Below are 22,932 nucleotides of genomic sequence, written 5' to 3'. Positions count from 1 at the left end.
TCTCTTTGCAATGACTGGTACAGAATATATCACATGGTATGAACATTTTAAGTTTTATCTTGAAAAACCAATAAACAAAGCAGTTGTCAAGGTCATTGAAGTGCATGTGTGACATCACTGCAGAACTTTGTAACAATATTTTATGCAACACAATGAAAACATGCTGATTCATTCATGCCTAATTTACAAAGAACGTTGGAAATTTGGCCTGCATTCAAAAGAAACTGTACGTTGAAGTTAGACAGGTGTGTACTTTATATGTTTATTGGTATAATAACATAACAATAGGCTGTTATATTTTGAAAAATTAAACAATTTCTAAATTTTGTTAATTCTTAAAATGAGCTCAAATCTTCACTGAAATCTTAAACTTTAAGATTTAAAAGTAGGTTCATGGATGTAGGCTAAGTACACTATATGACAATGCTAATTAACCAGCATTTAGTAAAACTGAAAACAGAAGTGAAGGTAGAATAGAGCAATTATTGAGTGGTTATGAGGGCAACAAATGACCTGTTGCCCCTCATAACCAGTCACTGATTGTTCACTGTAAAGGTATTATATATACTACATATATATAAAGAATGATACAAACATTGTTTAGATATTTTAAATTTTTTCCATGAGCTTGCTTCATTGTAATCAACTAACCACACTTGGTAAATCTAAGAATGGATAATTCATTTGTCACTGGATTTAGTAAGTATTCACATCACTGAACAGCAAGTTTTCTCATGTTGTAGGTGTAGGTACACTGGCAATGGCTACTAAAGAACCCAACTGGAACTCTGAATAGTTTTACATATGCAAGCATAGTTCATGCAAATCATCAGCTTAGTGCTGAATTAGCAAAAAGAGTCACTTCACACAATTAACCATCACTGGTGGTAACCACTAGCTAAAGCTTAGCATATTTTCAACTTCTTGAAATACTAGCCAATAAACACATGGATAGAGCTTATCATTTAGAAATCCTTTGTTCATAGGCAAAAATATGTGGTAAAACTTGTGCTATATGCTATATAATTATACTCACCTGAATTGTACAGAAATACACAAACATTAAACTTAGAATTGAATTTATGTATAAACTTCTTCTTCATTTGTTTTGTGCCACTCCTTCAAGTTTTATCAGTGCTCATTTTAAAATTATGACTTTGGAATACCATTAGTTATCAATCACAACAGTACAGTTAACTGACTTGTTACATTTCTAAGAAAATGTAGCATGAATAAAATGTCAAAGGAATAACAAACAATTCTCCTACATATTTTTGTGTGTATAAAGATTTTACTGTAGATCTGACAAACATCCTCATGTCATCAATTCCATATTTTAAATTTCAGTAAATTGCCAAAGTGTCAATCATGATAGATGTACAATTAATTTTAATTCACTAACTGAACACAATGTCTTGTTCAATATCAGTTCTGTCCAAGTGCCGCATCATTTTACATTAAACAAAACAGTATCTTATGCATAATATTTCTGATGCAATCAATATAATAACTCAGACAGGTATGGTGCTTTTATTCAATGCTATAGAAAAATTGTGAAGCAGAAGTACATGACTGTACCAACACATGGACTCGATTACAACAACCTTTCGGTCAGTTACACCCCACCCTTCAGCCATACATAATTGCTACCAGGTCTAAAGAATGTATCCCAAAGAGTTTGAATATTTTACCACCCTGGTGAAGACCTATATGCCACCTTTTTATGTATAGGGTGTATGTGTGTGCATTTAGAGGCAAAAAAAGCAAGAACTGAAAGTAAACTTTGGATAAAAATTTATATAAGTGGCTTATTATTAGTTGGTATACTTCAACATAAAGAAAGATTTCAGAAGACAACATACCTTACCCTTTCCAAACACACAATAAAAACAACAAAAAATCATGGTCAACAGAACAAATAACCTTCAAAGAAATGAAACATGGATATTATGTCACTATAATTATAAAGTAAAGTTATGTGTACATTTTCTACAAGTGACTTTCACTTGACACCTAAGCATTAGAGGCCAAGTTTGAAAAGATTTATAAAGTAAATAATGTAATTAGGGTCTGACAAAAAAAAATATATATATATATATATATATATATACTTATTTATTTATTATCATTATCATCATATTTAGCTCAAAAAATAAAGTTTTGAAAGCAAAATATTTACTCTGTTTCCTAGAGTTGAGCTCAAAATGGTGAAATGAACACTAAAATCATGTTTCTAAAACTGGTTAGATTCGTGGAAAGGACAGTGAACTCTAAAACTTATGTTACCAAATTCAACACACAATAACAACAATCAAGATGTAACGTAACTAACTTCATACTCAGACTCAACAAGTCAAATTTCAACTAACTTTATGTGTAGGAAAGTTAAAATACATATATAAAAATAACTAATAAAACATAGTAGATGTACAGGGAACACATAGGCTTGATTCCAAAAGTGGCAATGATTTTACATTATGATTCTCAAATGTCACAATTTCAAAATGTCCATCCAGAAACATATCCAATCCAACAAACTTCAAGTAGGATTTCTCTCTTTTGCTAAATGTTATGCAATTATCTCAATGAAAAAAGTTTTAAAAATCAGAAGTGTAATACACAATGAAAGAGCACTCAAGTAACCTACTTAAACTAAGAACATAAAATGTAAAATATTCTTAAGCAAAAAACATATTGCCATCTATACAGCCATACATGCCTTTCTACTTACATTAAAAGATATTTGATGATTCAGGTTACATAGCTGTCATCATTACCTTTCACTGGAACTGTACATATTTTTATAACTACATGCAGTAAAATGCTAGATAATTTTATATTCATGTGTCACCAATTCAATTACCTTCCTACAAGTAGATCAAGTTTTGATGATACTCAGTACTAGTTCAAAATTCAATTAAACCAATTACTGTGGGGCTGAAACCTTAAAGGTAGTTTTACACCAAATGTTTTTGAGAATACTTTAAATTATTCTGTAATGTTCTATCAGTACAAAATAAAAAAACATCATTACATGCAACTAATCAACGTATGCTGTTGTGAAAGAGATGTGTGTAACCCTACATAACCATGTTAGTTTGCATAGAAAATTTCAAAACTTCTTAAAATTTCTCATTATAAGAGTCAAAAAATGAATCCCTAAAGGAAAGGTTATTGCTCCAAACTATATAGTTAATTTTCAGTTTTATATATTCATGATTCTAAGGAACAACTTTCTAAGTAATGGTCTTTTTCATATTATAAAAATGTAGCAGTTCTGTTAAACTTATTCCACAATAATGATATAGGAAATATGTGAATTTCATATGAAATACTTCTAAAGTTTATTGTAATATATCATTAAATAGACAAACAGTCAGTCAAGAAGCTTACCTAAACATTTGTAAAAGATTTTCATAAAATTCTCTGAATACATGTTGAATGAAATAGAAAAGTTTGCACAATATTTCTATAAAACAAACCTTTTCAAGTTTTCCAAGCCTTCCTGTTTCAATAAACTCATCAATTTTTTTGGCTATCTTTTCTCCAACACCACTCTAAATTGAAATATAAAATATTATTATGTTAACTGTTCAAACATTCAAGGTTTTCACACTTGTGCCTTCCAATCACTTTTAGATTTTGGCTATATTTTATCTTTCTTATTAGCAATTGTACAATCCATAATAATAATTTGCAAAAACTTTCCACTGTGCTTTTATTTATCTTTATTGTTTAATGGTTTTAAAAATTATATTACTATTCTTATATTCAGGGTACCAATATGAAAGTACTTTCCTTATAAAAGAATAACAAGTACTAGATTTTCTAAATTGCACAATTCTTTATTTGCTGACTAGCTCTTAAATCTTCATTGGCAAATATATGGAAATATCACTCCATTTATCTTACCATATGCTAACTATTGAAAATTTTTTCTGACTTTTGAGAGGTATAGTAACAAAGACAGTCAACTTTAAGATGTTAACATAAAGCTTAAGCTGTTGTGAATTCATTGGGTTTCCAACTTGATTTCAGACGTGACTTCTGAAACTGACATGTATTGAATATCTGTATAAGTCAACCCTTGCAGATTTTTTGCTTTTTCAGAACAACAAGGAAAAAACAGAAATCAAAGCACTACTAATAAAGGTTCTTCCTTCATCACCCTTAAAAACAAAAACTTTCACAAGTGCTCAAGTTTCAAGGATCTTGTCTGTATAATCATAGTCTTAGTGCTAATACCAATTCTCTAGTTCTCAAGTGTTTGAAAGAAATTTAAGTTTAAAACCTTTTTTAATTAAATGCAAAGTAATTTCTTTTCAGCTATATAAATACTTTCACTTATGCTTTCACTGTTTAATAGATTTCAAATAAAGGCTAAGCTAGGCATAACTCATTTTCCTTCTTTAAGTCACCTAGTTCTACCATCGCTTGACAAAGGTATATAAACTAGTTGTACCAGAGCCATTATGTACAGTTTTTTTATAAGCAAGTATAACCTAGTGATACTACATTCTTCATTGTATGTAAAGGATCTTAATAAAAGAGTGTAACTTAGTTGTACCAGAGCCATCATTGATAAATGTTTATCAACAAAGTACTGAAAAAACTAAAGGTTTATTTTTCTTTTCTGGAGTAATAAAGATCATCCTTTATATTTAAAAATTTGAGATAACAATATATATATAACAAATTATTACTTTCCTTTTTTCTCTAACTCTTTCTTCTAACAAGTTGTTGGTTACGTACATTAATTTCCCAGAATAAAATCACTTCACTATTCTTCAGTAACACATCTGCATTGATCACTTATGACTATAGTGTTCACTAGCTTGTTTATTTACTTATGCTTTACAAACTAACTAAATTATGTACAGATTGGCTATCTTCACACAAGTAACTTAACTTTACAGATATCCTTCTGAAAGGAAAACAGAAAAAAAACAAAAGCTAAACATATTTTACATTTCATTAATACTTGAAACCCGATGTGTAGCAAATGTTATGTTCCATCAGATATATATAAACAAATATTCTGGGTAACACCTTTAAACAACTGCATAGAAACAACCATAGCCTATCATACATATTCTATTAACTTTAGGGACTCTTTCTTATGGATTTAAGACAATTTTGATTTTCTAATCAAGAAATTGCTTTTGAATTAAATATTTGAAAACTATAATTAAAATTACTGAAAGATGATTACTGACTTATATACAAAAACCATATGTTCACAATAATTACTTTTGTGATAGGGGATATCTTACATTTAACAGACATTAGAGCTAAATACATGTTAATTTAAATGAATGGCTCTTTGTTGAAAATAAAAAAATATACACACACAAACAGAATTACATATGGAAAAGCTTCAGTACTTAAGATTCTTTTATCAAAAAAGTAACACACTATTCCCTTCATTTATGTAGGTTAATGTTAACAAAATATTTGTATGTTTTTTTCCCCATTTCTGGAAGAAACTGTAAAGTGATTTAGTCAAATAGCTTATGAATTAGCAATATCTGGTCAATAAGAAAGGAGATCAATCACAACATAAAGTCTGAAATTAGTTTTGTCTATTTCCATCATATAACCTCTGAATAAGAATTTTTATGTTTTAACTTTATTTAAAACATACCAGCTTCTTTGCTTCTGTTCCATTACTAATTGGAGTAGGATGCTGGCCAATAACACCTGCTGCTTTCCGATAAGCATTATATTTGTGAATATTTCGACTGACATTTTTCTCATAATCTGCAAGCTCTAAAATATAAGAACTAAAAATTAAAAGTGCACAAAATTTGATAACATATGCTATAAAAACTATCTTAATCATATTAAAATATGATTTAACACAAAATTAAAATTCAATTACAATGGCGCAGAACCTTTTATTTTATAAATATTTAATTCTTAAGATATTATGAATCATATTTACAAGAACATTTACCTGAATTCTTATATACAGCACTGCCCTCTTACCTGATTTTAAAATGCATTCTGTCATTTATTCATTCATATTATTTTAGCAAGTAGCATATGTAAACATGTTATAATGGTGCTCCTTAGATTGCTAAAATTCTAAATACTCTTACATTTTGCCTCAAAATTTATCTCTTACATTTTGGTTATAATGTTATTATCATGGCAGAACTTCATGTCCTCCCTTTCCATTGCGAGTTTACATGAACAGTTATGTGACTTAATGTTGTGGATATGCGATTCCTTTAGACTAAGACATATTATTTGAAATGAGGTTAAATGAGTTTGACATACTCAAATGTACTTGAAGAGGAAAGGAAGAAGGGTTGATGTTAATGTTTAGGTGTCGAACCATGCTCTTCTTACAAAGTTAGACAACTGTACAGTAGGTGTAAAATGTCTTAAATATTAGTCATGTCTGTCATATCCCTTCATTTATATGTTGAGTTACCCCTCTAACAGTGTCTTTCTTCAATGATCATTTCTCTCATTTAACAATATCAAAGGTGCATAAATGTATTTAGTTTGATTATTCAATTAATTAACAGAAGTTAAAGTTGAAATTTTAACTTTAAGAAAATATTATTCATCATGCTCTAGGTGTTACAACAGCTTGTTCTTATTATTAGTATCGATAGTAGAACTGTTTTGTAACATCCTTTGTCAATTAGGAGATTACCAAATGTCAAAAAGGATTCCTGTCTTTACCGAGCTTCTTAATAATAAAAACACGGAAAGTGCTGACTCTTAGTTTTAGCCTATGACTGATGTAGTGTACACATATTTCAGAAAAATATATAGTAAATTTATTACAAATAAAATAATGTGGATCTTTATCTGCCATTCATGTAATACCCAAAAGAAAAGGGTTACTACTATAGGGTTGGTAATTTAATATGGAAGTGAAGTGCATCACACAGTGAAGTATTTCATTTATTTGCATCACTAAAGCACAAAAAATACACTTAAACATTTTTTTAAATATCAATAAACTTTACCTAATATGTGTCATGGTACTGTTTGCTGATAACAATCAGTCCTACTAAACACTGAAATACCCTCAAAATATCCCCAGAATACATGTTAAAAAGCAAATGTATACCCAATCATTGGTCACAGAATAAACAATGCTCTATGATCTTTGTGGGAGATTTCAAAATGATCCAATATAACAGGTTGTTCAACCATTTTAAAGTCTTAACATTTCAAGATTTTTCACACTAAGTATTTCATCATATTCATGGACTCAAGTTGCAAGTAAGGTGAGGAAATTATATGTATATCACAACATTATTTATGTTGAATGTAATCATAAAGGACAAGATAATGAGTTGTATTAAAGGGTATCTTGTTGTGGTTGGATCACCATATGGTTTATTGTGCTAGAGTCTAATATTCCATACATGTTCATTAATTGGATTTTTAAAAACCTGAAAAGACCACAATGAATGAAACACTTTGCAGAGAAAATGTTAATTTATGAAGGCTTATGTCAGTGGAATCACATTGTTCCCATAAAATATTAAACTGTTCCTATTTACCTTTGCAAAAGTCATTTCCAACTGCTTGACAGGCACATGGGGTTGTGTGGTGCCAAAATTGATGACAAGATTCTCTAAGTTCTGGTAGCTGAACATATCATTTGTTAAAAGAAGATTTTATTGTCAAGTGATAACAACTTTTAATATAACTTTAATGTTTATACCATCAATTTTAGGAATTTGTTGAGCATATTTTCTCTGATATATTACATTTGGAAATGATATATTTTGTGGTAAATTATTATTTTTTATTCCAAAATATCTGTAAAAAATTAGTTTCTCTGAAACTGTTGTTGCTACTTCAGCAAAAAAAAATTAATATGCAAATATAAAATACCAGCATACACTATGAAATTGTTTCAGGAATTTATATATAATGTAAATCCCCAGAGTGAAAAGGTTAATTGAACATACTTGGAAAAAGTAACATAGTGTATGCTGGCTTTAACCCTTCATTCCACCAGTATCATGTGAATTATGCATCCAGACCTTCAATAATTCAGTTTGTTTGTGGCCTGTGCATCACAAATTCAGCATACGAGTGGTTCTACTGTTTGAGGTATTGTTGCAGAAGTAATTAAAAACCTTCAGTGATTACTGTCTCTTGAAACATTATTGAAATAAATGTAATAATGCCTGGTCCCCCTCCCTTGCAAGAAACCCTAACTTTAATTACTTCTCTGCATGTTGAACAGAGCCCCGCCATTTTTCTTATGAATGCTCTATTAGAGTGGCTCTGTTTGGGGTGCTAGTAGTCTTATAATCTCATTTGCACATCATTAACCCACATATCAGCTCATTTTGGTCCTAACACTATTTAATACTTCTTGATATTTCTATATTCAATATCAGTATATTCTGTAACTTTTACCAAAATAAATCTTTAATATCTTTTGTCCTCAGAGTTTCTCTGCTGTTGCTAGCTCATGACCTCAGAAGGAGAAATGGAATATTGATTACTTGTTTTCATGGTTCTTAGTTGTTATTATTATTATTATAGGTTGGATGCTGCCAAGCCATAAGATGACTGACTGGTCTGAAATAAAAAAGAAATTGAAGTGTTCAACAAAGAAGGAGAGACTTTTACTAAGGACATTAAGTGTGAAGATCGTTTCTTGTGCTAGTGTCACATATGATCCATAAAAAAAGGTTGCAACTGATGAAAGTATCCCACTATGGTATTATTTAGTCCTTCTTCAGTCCCTTAGCCTAAGGTGTACACAGGTGGGTGGCCACTTCCTCTTCAAAGTAATTTCACTAGGGCTTTCGGGACTGGAGGAGTTTAACTCCAACTTTAAGTTGGCAATGGCTCTAGAGGTAATTTAACATCAACATACTTATGATTGCTCAAGTAATTTACTTGTGACAGATGAACAGGTGGTACTTTTCCCATACCTCCAATGGTTATAAAAGGTGTGTAAAATTGGGTAGAAGCATATATGTGGGATATCTACAGATGGGTTTTGATAGTGCATATACAACACCAGAAGTCACCATCATGTAGACTTAATTTGTACCTCTTGAGAAACCATCAAACTTCAAAGCAAATTACTCTGTTCTTCTGTGTTATAGGAAATCTGTGATGAGAACACTGGTCAAATGTCTAAATCTCTACAACTATGAAGCTACTTTTAGTGCCATGATGGATGTAAATTATAATAGCAATATGAAGTCAGAAGTAGTTCCACAGACAGAGGCTGATGCCAATCTATACCTGGATAGCAGTGCAGGATCAGATGTATGCCTACAATCATAAGATGAGGCCAACAAGAGTCTTAGAAGCAATGCAAGGTCAGAGGTGTATACAGGGCATCAAAGAGATAATGAAAACACACGTAAAATAGCAGTTAGTGATACTACAATAACAAGTAGGAAATTCATGGAAATAGAGAAATTCATCAATGTCTTAAAAAAGAAAAACATTGTCAGTAGTACCTTTGGGTGTGAAAGAACATATGCTCTTTTTTGTGGAAATACTAGAAACCTAGGATACAGATATGCTGATAAATTCAGTAAATTTGTTGATGAATGTGGTGCTTGGCAGTTGAGCAACACTAGTCCACATTCCATTCTATGGAAAATAGAATCACTATAGATTCTTCAGATGGTGAAACTGAACAGTCAATACTGTTTGATGGGCCATATGCAAGAGGAAAAGAACACCAGTTCTAATCCCCAAACAATTGTAAGGAATATCATGCATGTCAGTTGGCACAATATAACCCTGAAGGTATCCCCAGACTATAATAAAAAATATATATATATGTGCAATATGGATCAGCAACACAGATAAGTCAATCAGTGCACTTGCCTACATTAATTACATTGGAAATTAGAAATACAGACAATAATACATTTCTTGGTGCTTCACAGGTGCTTTGTACCTGCCATATGAAAAATAATCTCAAAGCCTACCAAACTGATAAGAGAGGCATATCAAATCACAAAAGAAAATAATTACAGCACACATGTTTGGAGAAGATGGTTTAAAAGTGGCACAGGAAGAAACTGGGGTCCATGTACAAACATTTGTAGATGCTAAGTGGCAGTAGAGTGCAATTTTGGAGAAGTCTGAGGCCTAATTCACCAATAAAATTATTCTTTTAGTTGAAGCTAACAATACAGAACAGCAAAAGTTTCCTGTTCTTGATATTGGGCTATAGAAAAACAACAACAATGAAAAGGCAAATACCTAGTTGAAACTTGTCATTCATTGGAAACCACAGTCACTAATGAAGCTGATTCTAAAGTTACAAGGCTGCACACGTGCCCAGTAAAAAAACATGGAATTCAATGTGTTGGTAATTGGTAACTTTTTTCTATGTGATAGATATGCTATGTTCCAGAAGACAATATATATATATATGACTTGATCCCCAAACAGCACAAATGTTATCTGTGGCATTTTTATAGACAATCATGCGAGTACATCCCAAAATTGTGATATCTTCTGATAAAGATATGAGCATTCTATCATCAGCAAATTCTTGCAAAAAAGTCACACCTTCCACTATAATGTTTCTATGAAAATACAGTTGATCACTAAATTATATGATATAATTTTCTCCTTTTCTGCACAAATATTCTTAATTGTGTTGATGTTAAAATCAAACAAATAAGGGTGTACTGGATCTTCCCATTTTATTCATTTTATGATTTTAAACATTCAAATAATTTCTTCTGGTAGAATTAAGCATGGTTAGACTACTACAGAAACACCTGTAGAATAAAAATTTAAACATCTGTAAGCAATAGGTACCCTTAGACTAAAGCATACACATCTGGCATACCATTAGGATACTCTTGACTGCAGCAGGTACACTTTTCATACAACTAGGCACATCTTTCAAATCCATGGGTGCCCACAGAAATATCTTCGGGGGGGGGGGGGGGTCAGCTTTTACAATATAAGTCAACAGACTAAAAAGAATAGTTGTTATGTGTGATTAAATGCAAACACAAATTTATAGTTTTAATAAAAATTCCTAAAAATATTTAGTTTAATTACAATGTTAAGTTTACATCATAATACTTGCAATTTTTTGTGAATGTAAGGGGACAAATGCCCCATCTTGTCCCTTCCTGTAGGTGCCCATACTCACATCTAAAATTCTATATTCCAAAATACATGTTACAAAAATGAAGGTACTTTATTATCCAATGTGTACATATGCAACATTCTCGGGCCACATCATTCAATATCCCAAACACAGACACATATATATGTAATTTGTGCGAGTGCGAGTGTGTGTGTGTCTATATATATATACACACCACTGCAAGGTTCATTTCAGACACTAAGCTGATTTGATACCTATCTCAACACACAAGAAAAAGTTTTGTCACACTGAAATACTTACAGATTACAACAAAGATTTAAAGCAATCAGTATTTAATTTAAAGTTTAAATTAAACAATGGATAGTTCACAGAGTTAATTGAGACAGTATTATACGCTGACAGTGTCCAACTTGAAAGGATTACTTACTATGTGACATATTTCTTCCTATTATCATTGCCAGACACCCCACTAAAACAACACTGCATTCATCATCATGAGAGAGAGAGAGAGATGGATGGATAGATCATCTTACAGGTTTCATTCTTCTCCCAAATAATAACATGAAACACACTGTTGAGCACACATGTTACTAGTGAACAGTAATGAAGCTATTTAAATTGCACCATATGTACTGTACATATATTCCCATTATACAATTTCAGCTGAGTTGCCATGAATGTGAAACTTTGTGGGTTGGCCATTCTTTGATATCAAAGAATGGCTGCAACATCAATGTTCATGTGACTAGATGATGCACAAGCTGAAAGCAAACCATCACAAACATCACTTAAGATTAAATGGCTTAACACCAGCAGATGGCAGCTGCTCTTTGGCCAACTACCACGAACTACTCAACAAAACTCTGAAAACAAAATATATATAATACTTAGGTAATTGAGTTTAAATTAAAAATATATATACTAATTTTATTCTGTTGCACTTTAAAAGTTTGGAATCTATCCTCATATCCTCTAAAATTGTAAGAATATGCTTCATAAAGCATATAATTATAAACAAGTTCTATACCTATTCTCAACTTTCCTGGAATTTCTAACTGTAAAAGCATGTGTTTTGGGAATATTCTCAAGGATGTTACATACTTTATCATAATAACTCCCACTATTGAAGCCATCCTAAAAACAATGTTGCACATTCAAAACTACACAAACAATTACATATCAGAACTTATTTATAACCTCGATTATAGACAATCAAATAAGACAAATTACATTTCTTTATATTAAAATAAGTAAAATAATAATTTCAATTTCTATCAGCCATGTATTGAAAGTACATAGTAAAAGCCAAAATAACACAAGATTGAAGCTTCATTATTTTACTGATAGAATGCATCTTTCATAATTATCAATTATTCCTGGTTAATTATCACAAATGAGAAGCTTTTTTAAAATGATGTAAAGATGTATAATAATGCATATACAACTCTTATGTGATTGTTACTTAAATTCCTTGGCAGACTCTTTTCATAAACATGTTATTACTGGTAACTTGGATATACTAAAAGATAACTCATTATGAAAAATCTTGGAAAAATGTGGCAAATATAGAATATCTAAACAAAGTATACTAAATTTCATAAAGAAAAACTTAGATGATTATATTCTCAAACTTAATTATTCTACACATTATCCTCCAAATTGGTTTGTAGAATGGAGGTATTGTATGATCTATAGAATTAAAGATAAATTAGCTTATATTGGTTTTAAAAAATATCCAATAGACATTACATTTTTTTAAATTTAAAATTAAAATCAGTAAAATACAAGAAAAATATATTATTATGCCTATTGATAAAGCCAACTGTAACTTTGGTTTCAGCTGTAAATGTTTCATGCACAACTTGTAAGTGATGAAATAAATACTACACAAACATTTCAGTTACAAAATAAGTCTAAAGATGCTATTATTAACAATTTGTCAAAAGCTATACAAAAATTTGTGGTTAAAGTAAATCCATATTTAGAATTACCGTATCTATATGTCTTTCCTAAACTACATAAATCTCCTATTAAATTTCGTTTTATTTCTAGTTCAGTAAAAACTATTCTAAAACAACCTGCAGTTTTTAAAATAAATTACTGAATCAGTTATTTTTAAATTACAACAAAATCCAAGTAGTCAACATAATTTCTAGATAATAAAAAATAATGAACCTATCTTAAAAACATTTGAAAATTTGAATAAAAAACAATCAGCAGATACAATACAAACATATGATTTTACAACTTTATTTACAACTATACCACTTAATGATTTGGTAACGGCGATTCATTCATTAATAGACCAATTTATAGATGTACCTATAAAGATAGAAAAACAAACTTTAACTGCTAACAATTTCAAAAATATGTTCAGTTTTTGCATATATAATAACTATATTCATTCTGACAAACATAGTAGGTAAACCAATGGGTGCTAATTATTCAAGCAGTGTTGCTAATTTATATCTTTACTATTATAAAATAAATTTATGAATAATTGTTCAAATCCAGAATTAATTTCTCTAACTTATAGATATATTGATGATTTAACTAGCATCAATAATCCATTAATAAGTAATTATATCAGTAATATTTATCCTACAGTTCTACAAGTCGAAAACACCTCTATATCAAATATTGAACTACAATATTTAAATTTAGACATTAAGATAATTAATAATTATTGTAATATAAATATTTATGATAAAAGAAATGATTTTACATTTCACATTTTTGGACTTCCCTCGCCAAACAGTAATGTATCAAATAATGCTATACAGAGCATCATACATTCACAGTTACTCAGATATTGTAGAATTTGTAATTATGAACAGTTCCTTATTTCCAACATTAATATATTAGTGAATGAATTCAATTTTAATAGATTTAATAAGATAACTCTAATTAAATTTTTAAATTATTTTGTAAAAAGTATACAAAATATATATGTAAATTTAAAAATAGTAGTATAAACGAATTCATAATATACACAATAAGTCATAATTTCAAATTTTTGTAGGGGAAATTATTGGAATTACTTATTTGGACTGTATCTTGTATAGGTGTATTAATGTAGATGTATCACTTCCCCTATACAAGACCTGCTACTATGTAATTCTTATAGAACCTTTGAAGATCTTGGCAGTTGCATGGATGGGTGGAGAATGGGAGCTATACTAGCAATTTAGGTTTGGCTTGTACAGTAATGTCTTAACATCGTGGTATTTATGTCCAAACATCATTATGGGGGCTGGAATGCCAACTTCAAGGACGGTTTTACTGTCTCCCCAATTAATGTATGTATTCCAATTATTTCTTTCTTCTTAAATTTTTTTTTCAGCAGACACCTTCCTACATCTGGCTGCAGACAGTGAAAGGTGGAAAAGATGTGGGTGCTCTAGCCAACAATGTCTATTATTATTATTAAGAATGTGAGGCCTGCAAAACTGATGTTAAACTGGATAGACAGTGTACTCCCAATGTAATTTGGGTCTTATTTCTGCCAGTACCACAAAAACCAGGGCACAATGCATAACTACCCACCTTATGGCATGTACATGTGGTACATGTCTGTTTTGTAGATGTGTTGTTCCTCTTTTCTTTTATTTCTTTCATTTTCTACATAATATTACAATTAATTATTTATACATATATATATATATATATAAACACATAAATGCTTGGAGATTGATTATTTTTCTCAGACAGACTCTACAAATCACTCATAAAAATTCCCAATGAATTTAATTGGGGGAATATTCTAGGATATATACATCTTTATTTATCTCTCAGTCATGTTTCAATCATATTTTCTCATCACTTAGTTCAAGAGTATTTGTAGCAGTTGGAAAAGGACACTTCTGAAGTTTATCTGGAATACTGTTGCATATTCTAGAATATTCCAGAGTACTCCACACTATTCAAAATGTTCAAGAGTATTTCATATTCAAATAATACAAGATGACACTTTTTACATCTGGAATACTCTGTACAATATGACAATAGTGTGTGGAATTTCTGTGAGGGTATATAAGTACTTAAGCAGATTCTTCCGTGTCATTTCAGCTAACACTGTTTTGGCATATCATTGCAAATGAATGCTGCAACAAGTAAGACTACATTTTGACTGCTTGGTTCAGAAGAAATTGAACTACCAGGAATTAAAGTACCTTTAAATATGCAGGTGCTGTGTGTGTTGTTCTACCATAACAAAATAATAAAGAAGACATTTAATGAAAGCTCAAAGTTTGTGATCAAGGAAGTTGCAGTTTTTGGAACAAGGCTCAAATTCTAATTTGCCCAGAACATCATGCCATTATCAAACTGGAAAAGCTTTCTGAAAAATGGGCAAAGCTAAAGAAAAATTAAAAAGCGAAAATTGAAAAATAGCAAGCTAATGAAGAAGAGTTTGTCAATAATCTGGATAACCTTTTTGACACTGATATGGATGATCTAATCCTGATCAAGATTCCATAATACAAGAACTTTCTTCTTGTTCAGAGGGAAAGAGTACATTCTGGATGCATGAGCCAGGTAGATAAGGTTCTTTCTTTAAAGGAATCAAGGGCTAAGACAAGTAAGACAAGTATGGACAGGAAACAGCATGCAGAGCAAGAACAGGAATGATTATGTGGTTAGCAAATACTGTATCAAAAACAGTGATGAGAACAGAGAAGCATTTGGAGAATCATAACCTCCTAAATCTAAAAAGAGGAAAAGAAAAATATTAACACTCCTGATTTAACATCAGCTATGGACAGAGCCAAGTTGAGTAACAGAAAGGTGACATTTGTCCTTACTGCCACAACTCACAGTTTTGGTCATTATGTGCAGAAGCTAACCATAAATTGTTCCTCAATTCAAAGATTCTGACATCTCTTCCACAAAGAACTTGTCAAAAACGTAAAGGATAGTTCCATCCAACAGCCTTACTTGTAGTTCACTGGGATAGCAAGCTCCTTAATGATCTCACAAGGTAAGGTCTATTGATCCTGTCTGAAACTGGAGTAAACCAACTCCTAAGTGTTCCAAAGTTGGTTTCTAGCAGTAGAAAGGCTCAAGCTTCTGCTGTGATATATCTAGTGGAAAAGTAAGGAGTTACTGATTATGTAAAGGTAGTTTGCTTTACATAACAGCAAGAAACACTAGTCACAAAAATGGAGCATGTGTGCTGTTAGAAAAAAGATTAAACAAGAATCTTCTTTATTTGGCATGCTAGCATCATATCTTAGAACTTGTCCTGGCATGTATTTTTAAAGACTATATTGGGCTTTCCATCAGGTCCAGATACTACAGTTTTCAATCAATTCTAGCAATCTTGGGAATACATGTACTAGTCAAGTTATAAACCTACAGCTTACCATGATGAAGAATCAGAAGATATAGTCTATCTTATGGTATAGTTCACTGCTCCTGATACCATTGCTGCTCCTCACAATGATCTTAACTTCCTGCAATATCTTGTTACGTATAAGAAGGTGAATTCTGCTTTTTCAAAATCTGCCTGTCAAAAATTTGCTGGAAATCTATGGTATCTCAATGAGGAACACATTAGTTTGGCATTCTCTGATTCAGCTGTATCTACAGAGATAAAACAAGCAATGGTAAAGGCACTAAATGAGAAGAAAGGCATGGATGAACCTCCAAAATTCATCCAGCTGAATATTAATAAGTCTGATAACAAGCCAATTGAAAATTTCATCATAAAGAACACAACAGACTTCTTTTGGTGCCTTGAAATTCCATCTGGATTTCTGGATTATGACCCCAAGTCATGGTAGCTCAAAGAGGACTACAGGAAGGCATCACAGACAATCAAACACTTGAATGTGGTAAATGACAATGATGAAAGAAGAGCATGATGTCATCATAACAAAGAAAGAACAAAAACAATTCCTCCTTCAAGTTGTGCAGAACCACAGATGCTCTTCTAACAGCAAAAAGGAAACAACACCAAAGTCATAAAACTATGTAACTAGACTATTTTACATACAGTAAAATACTAATATACTTTAAATAGCTCATTTATAATACATAAATATGTTTCTTATATCACATACAGAGGGTAGTACAGAAAATTAATTTGAGCTGAGGGTTGAAGGGGGATACTCAAAGCAAAAAAACTAATAGATACTTTTAAATTTTATGTTATATTAATATGCATCTATTCAGATGGGTTTTGGGGTTAGACAAAATACCAAAAGATGAAATACAGAAAAAAAAAATTTGAGCACAATTTTTTTTCTTTTTACTTTTTATTTCTGACCTAGCTTGTTTATGACATGGTTTTTTGAACATGAGTGCCAAACATTTTGCATTTGAAAGTGATAACCACTCTCAAACTTAGCCTGTATCACCCCTAACATAGTATATATAGTACCAGGGCACTGCAATTTACAACTTCAACCCCATTCAGCAGCATCTAAATATGATCCAAGATGGATGAAGTTTGACATTTAAAATTTTTTTGTACATTGGAACAAAATTAGGAGGTGGGAGCTTTGGAATTTTAAACCTGAAAGTTTACTTGCAAATAAAGACTACCCTAATGATCAATCAATTAAACAGAACTAAAAAAAATTGGGAACATAAAATCATAGAAAAATATGTTCACAGTGCTTATTCAGCTACTAAATGTAGAGAAGACATGGGTTATTAGTACCTTACATAGCCAAAATTTTAAGCTACACCTATATAATTTAAGTGCTTCTCATTAATATAGTAATAAACATACACTAACCACTCATGGCCATTAATTAATTATTATCTCATTTTCTTTTATGAACATAGGATAATATCATGAATTTATTATCACACCTACTAACATCACCACCTTATGCAGTCTGTAATTGGTCATGTGACTCAAAACTGTACACCTCCACCTCATCCATGGACTGTTCTTATAAATATATAGGTAATTTAAAAACAACAAACATTTTACGGATATTACGGGTGTCTCTTTCCTTACCAAAACAAGTATGGAATACTCGTTTAGCCTATAGGCCAAAACTTAAAGATCTCCCAATTTCTTTCTTTATTCCCAAGCAGTGTCAACGTTTACGATCGATGTAAATGCAAGAAACGATGGGTACGGATTTTTTTATACTAAGTTTAGAGCCCTAAACTCAACTAATAAGGCTAAAGTTTTAAAGTTAAAAACTAAACTAAAATACTAAACCTAAATTGTTAAAAAAACAGAAATCTGGTAACACGGGTGTTTTCAAATGTAGCCTTAGGCTTAACTTAGTTGAACTTAAACACTTGATAATCACTGCTTCAGTTCAGGAATCGCTCAGCAGCTTCACATTAACTTATCGTGTTCCATTTCTTTTTTAATTATTTATATATTTTTCGTTATTCTACGTGAATATTTTATTCTTAGCAAAAATGACAAGGTAATACTGAAAATGTGAAAATAGTTAAGTCTAGCTTCTACTCTACTCTAACTCTCAAACTCTAGTAATAGTATACTGTAATGTAGTGTATAGTGAATCTAAGTTACATGCCATGGTTAGAATTCAAAGCGTAACAGAAACAACTAACCCATCAGTAAATCGCAGATATCACTGTTTTGGTTATCTATTTCTGTGGCTTTTCGTTTACCCATTTTTTCACTGATAAACCGAGTTTGTACTATTTTACTTTTTAATTACCACAACTCGCATATCGTAATCCCACTGTCCTAGTAACGCATCTAATCACTGTTGTTTATATTGACACTAGTGCCATCTAGCGTTTAGTTAGATTGGTCAAATTCGAAATTAGTGGTACACGTAAAAGAACAGTACCCATTCATGTGTCTGCATCATTTTCTTCGAGGGTCGTTCAGGTTCGTGAAAAAGTCGCGTTGACCGAATTATCATCCCATTCTCTTAGCTGAAGAGGAGAACTTTAAGTGTGACAGATTAAAGAAAACTTGTGCCAACACTATGTGTGGTAAGTACTTCTGTGTATGCTATTCTTTAAAAGTAAAATTATTTTCATGTTTTTCCAGTAGTGAGTACAAGCTTTAAATAACCTCTTCCTGGTGGCTCGACGGTAAATTAGTGGACTTATAAACTATAACGCTAAATCTGGGTTTCGATACCCGCGTTGGGTAGCGCACAGATTGCCAATTGTGTAGTTTTGTGATTTACGACAAACAAACAAAAAACTTTAAATGTTTTTCGAAATTCAGATATGAATCATAACAGCTTGCCTTTAATTTATTTTCTCAATGTGACTTCTTATAGAAAGCTATGTTAACAATAGAATTTTCAGTAAATCTTCTTTTCAAATCATTTAAATGTATGGTGTTATTGGGGAGACAAATCAAGACTTAACAAAAATGTTATTTATTCTGATTTTTGAAATGCCACTATAAAAAGGTACGTGTAAGATATTACTAATTTTAAGGCTTAAGCAAACATACTCATTTTATAGAAGAACTGCTCCTCAGCGTACTTCTTTACTGATAATACATGCTTATGTTTTTATTTTAAGGTAGGTTTGGGTAGTGTGTTGGATACTTTATGAATCTTCTATGAACAAGAAATTATCTGGCGTGTTTTCTTTTCTTTTGGTGACAATGCTGAGAAGACTCCTAAATTTGTTTATGTTTTGTTTAACAAAGTTTCTATTACAGGCAGATGGAGAAAACTATTTATTTCAAACTACAATAAGGCTATTGTGACAGCTTTTTGTGTTGTTCCCGATTACGTTATTGATGCTATAATTTAATCAAATGTGATAATTCAAATATATTTCCATACAAGAAAACGTTTATTGTGTTCGATACACATACACATCGCTTAATGTTTCAGGCAGCCCCAACTTTTCATTTATGACTTCAAAAATATTTTTTATTAAGTCAATTTTGAAGAAAAGAACATCAAATTTAAGGCTTACAGTACCCCAACAAATAAATATACAATATAACAGCGTATTAATTAATGACTTCCAGTTAATATTATGTGACGGTCGGATGCCCCCTATATCGAATATAAATGTATTCGGTTCGATCAAATGCTACTGTGTAACCGGTGGCTCATAGAAATTATCAGCATATTTGAGCATAAGTTTTGTTCTGAGTATACTATTAAGTGTATGCACAATTCGGTCCATAAACATGACTACAGTAATATACGTAAATTATATTTAAATACCTCAGCCCACTCCTCTACTTTCGAACTCGATCCACGAGATCTGTGTTCATGATGAAAAACTGGTATCGCAATAAAAACTTCTCATAATTCTTTCTTATCAAAGGAAACGTGTTTAGTGCAAATTCATAGGCTACAGTTGTACTTGTAAGATCCTCAAATACTTAAAATTAAACATCAGCTAAAAATCAAGACACGAAAGTGGACTACTTGCTAAGTGACCTGGTTCTTACTAGATTGACTAGTGAAACTAGAAAAAAGTTCTAGAAATGGTCTAGACTTTTAAGAAACGACGGCAAAACCAGAGAGGTCGTTACAAAACCGAACCGTCAGCTTGACTAGACTCTTACCTAAATGCAGAACATTTTTGAGCTTTGCGTTGTATTTCTTAGATTATTTAAATATGGGGTAATATTATACATATACGCAAACTAGCATGCAATTGTTTTTAATAAGGCAATTACTGAATTTGAATCCGTTCGATTGAAAGTGGTAAGGTTGTGGTTTGTGTTCAAAACGATTAAGCTACCACAACTTACTGTTTCCTTAACATTTTGACAAACCTGATTGTTCTTATTAATTGTTTTTCCTGTCAAAACTAGAATTACAGGAATAAACCCAGACTTCGTGACACAGTAAATATCTCATAATTGTGTTCACGATATGTATTATTTTCATTGCTAAACCTTATGATAGCTTGTGGACCAGCGGTAAATCAATGCTTATAATGCTAAATATGGGATTTCGCTAACCGCTGTTGATGTAGCAACAACTTTTGATCTAAAGTGTTTACATACTGTGAATGCAAACAGAAAAAACATAACTTTACACATAAATAAATGACCTAATCCTAAATAATCCATAAAAATGCGAGTCATTTCACATATACTAAAAGCAGGAAGCTTTTCTTACCAAACTAATGTTCATATAAACGCACCATAAAATGGATGTCTCCATATGAAACTCTTATCCCAAAATTTAAAATTTCGTTAGTCATAATCCTAATTCGTTTAGGACCTGATTCAATTAGCTATTTTTGACATCATATTTCACACCCGTATTCATATATATAAAGCCTGACACAAAAGCCGCCCCACCTCCTTTTTTTAATTTATTTTTTGGTTTCGAGCATTTGGTAGTGCAGCAGCAGTAATATTTATATCCTGTTTGCACTGGAATGTGATAATACTAAGCTATGCTAAAATATAACATGTTAGAGATTATACATAGTTATTTAAAGAAACCCAGATACATAGCTTTGTCGTAATTTCAGTAGCTAATCTTAATATATAAAGCATTATTGTAGGGTATGTTTTCTACATTTTGATATCTGTGTTATTTTTTGCTAGTAAGAGTTTTGAACATTACGTGATGAATGCATGGCTTAACAAATAGAATTGTCTTGAAAGCTTAGGAAGGGATTTGAACATTATAAAAGTGTGTTAGGGGAAGCTAGATTAGATTGTTGATCGATTATGTCAGTCAATTAGCTAATTGAGCGCTGTAAATTTTTAGTTTTCAGCGAAATGATCAATACAAGAAGTATCGTATTTACGAGACATTTAACAAATAAAGCATTTTTATTGTGAAATTAGACCTTTCGTCAGTTGCGTGGAACTTGTAGTTGAAGAAAGAAAACGCCTTCGTTATTATTAAGTGGAGTGGATGTTGCACTCTTGTTTTTTCTACGACTAATTCAAGATGTATTAATTGTTTGAACAAAACTTCAGTCAAATGTAACATTTACAGTGAGAAAAAGAATGAAACAGGAAAATATCGATAGACATATTGAATTTCCGAAAAGACTTTAAATATTGAGCTCAAACATATAAAAAATAATTAAGGAGATTCAGTTTTATTCTCGTGACCTGTTATTTTATATATCCAATGTCTTGTCCTTGTGCTTCAAAAAAAACATAGAACATAGAGTTAATCACAAGGAACAGTTGTTTAATGCTGTTCATAAAACCCTTGAAAATATTGCTTTGAGCATCTTTATATGTATGTCATGATCATTTAAGGGACACAATTATAGCTTATATTTAAGGCTGTCCACATGACTCCTAATGTCCATGGACTGAATACCAACTTGTAAAGACGAGAAAGTGGGTTATTGATGGAGAATAGTCTGGTCGTAGGCCAATAGGTTAAAGCGATGAACGAGAGTAAGATTACAGATGACCGGGAAATTAGGACCAACGTGTTCAAAACTGGACACACGTACAAATACAGGTTCTACAAGTGTTCGCGTGCATTGATTTGTTGCTGACCTCAAATCGTTCGGTTTTTCATTGATGAATCACTATCTAATATTAAATTGTCATGAGCCTAGACACAAGCAAACAAACTGTATTCAAGAAATAAACCAAGTTCTCAGCTCTCTCCTATACCTTCTAAATTAACTTTTTGTAAATGAAAGTGGGTTATTTCTTGTCTTATATTTTACGTTTATTTGTAAGAAATAATGACGCCAAAGTCCAGCTTAATGTAAGTACATGAAAAATAAACTGAATTATATAATAATCAGGTGTATACTTACGGCCATCTAATTAAAGTATCGCGTCTTATTAAACTAGACTATTCTCATAATAGGACGTGATTAAAAAACATGGGCGCAAGGCTGAGAAAGGTATTGTTCATTTGAGGAATTATGGGATATAATTTAAAATGATCCCTTTCATTTTAAAGTGTTTTGAGGGT

General features: G+C 31.3%; 1 protein-coding gene across 1 annotated transcript in view; it reads right to left on the bottom strand.

Annotated features, from left to right (window-relative positions):
- Positions 1-18,813, bottom strand: part of LOC106460609 (DNA polymerase beta-like) — a 52,354-nt gene extending 33,541 nt beyond the window's left edge. Inside the window, exons 1-3 of the mRNA XM_013920328.2 lie at positions 18,635-18,813; positions 5,645-5,769; positions 3,483-3,557 (exon numbers count right to left, since the gene is read on the bottom strand). Of these exons, the coding sequence (XP_013775782.1) occupies positions 3,483-3,557; positions 5,645-5,769; positions 18,635-18,698 (264 nt within the window). The 5' untranslated portion in view covers positions 18,699-18,813. The remainder of the gene's footprint in view (positions 1-3,482; positions 3,558-5,644; positions 5,770-18,634) is intronic.
- Positions 18,814-22,932: the final 4,119 nt, after the last annotated feature.

Source organism: Limulus polyphemus, unplaced genomic scaffold, assembly GCF_000517525.1.
Source record: "Limulus polyphemus unplaced genomic scaffold, Limulus_polyphemus-2.1.2 Scaffold803, whole genome shotgun sequence".
NCBI classification, from domain to species: domain Eukaryota; kingdom Metazoa; phylum Arthropoda; class Merostomata; order Xiphosura; family Limulidae; genus Limulus; species Limulus polyphemus.
This window is presented reverse-complemented; position numbering and strand designations above follow the sequence as displayed.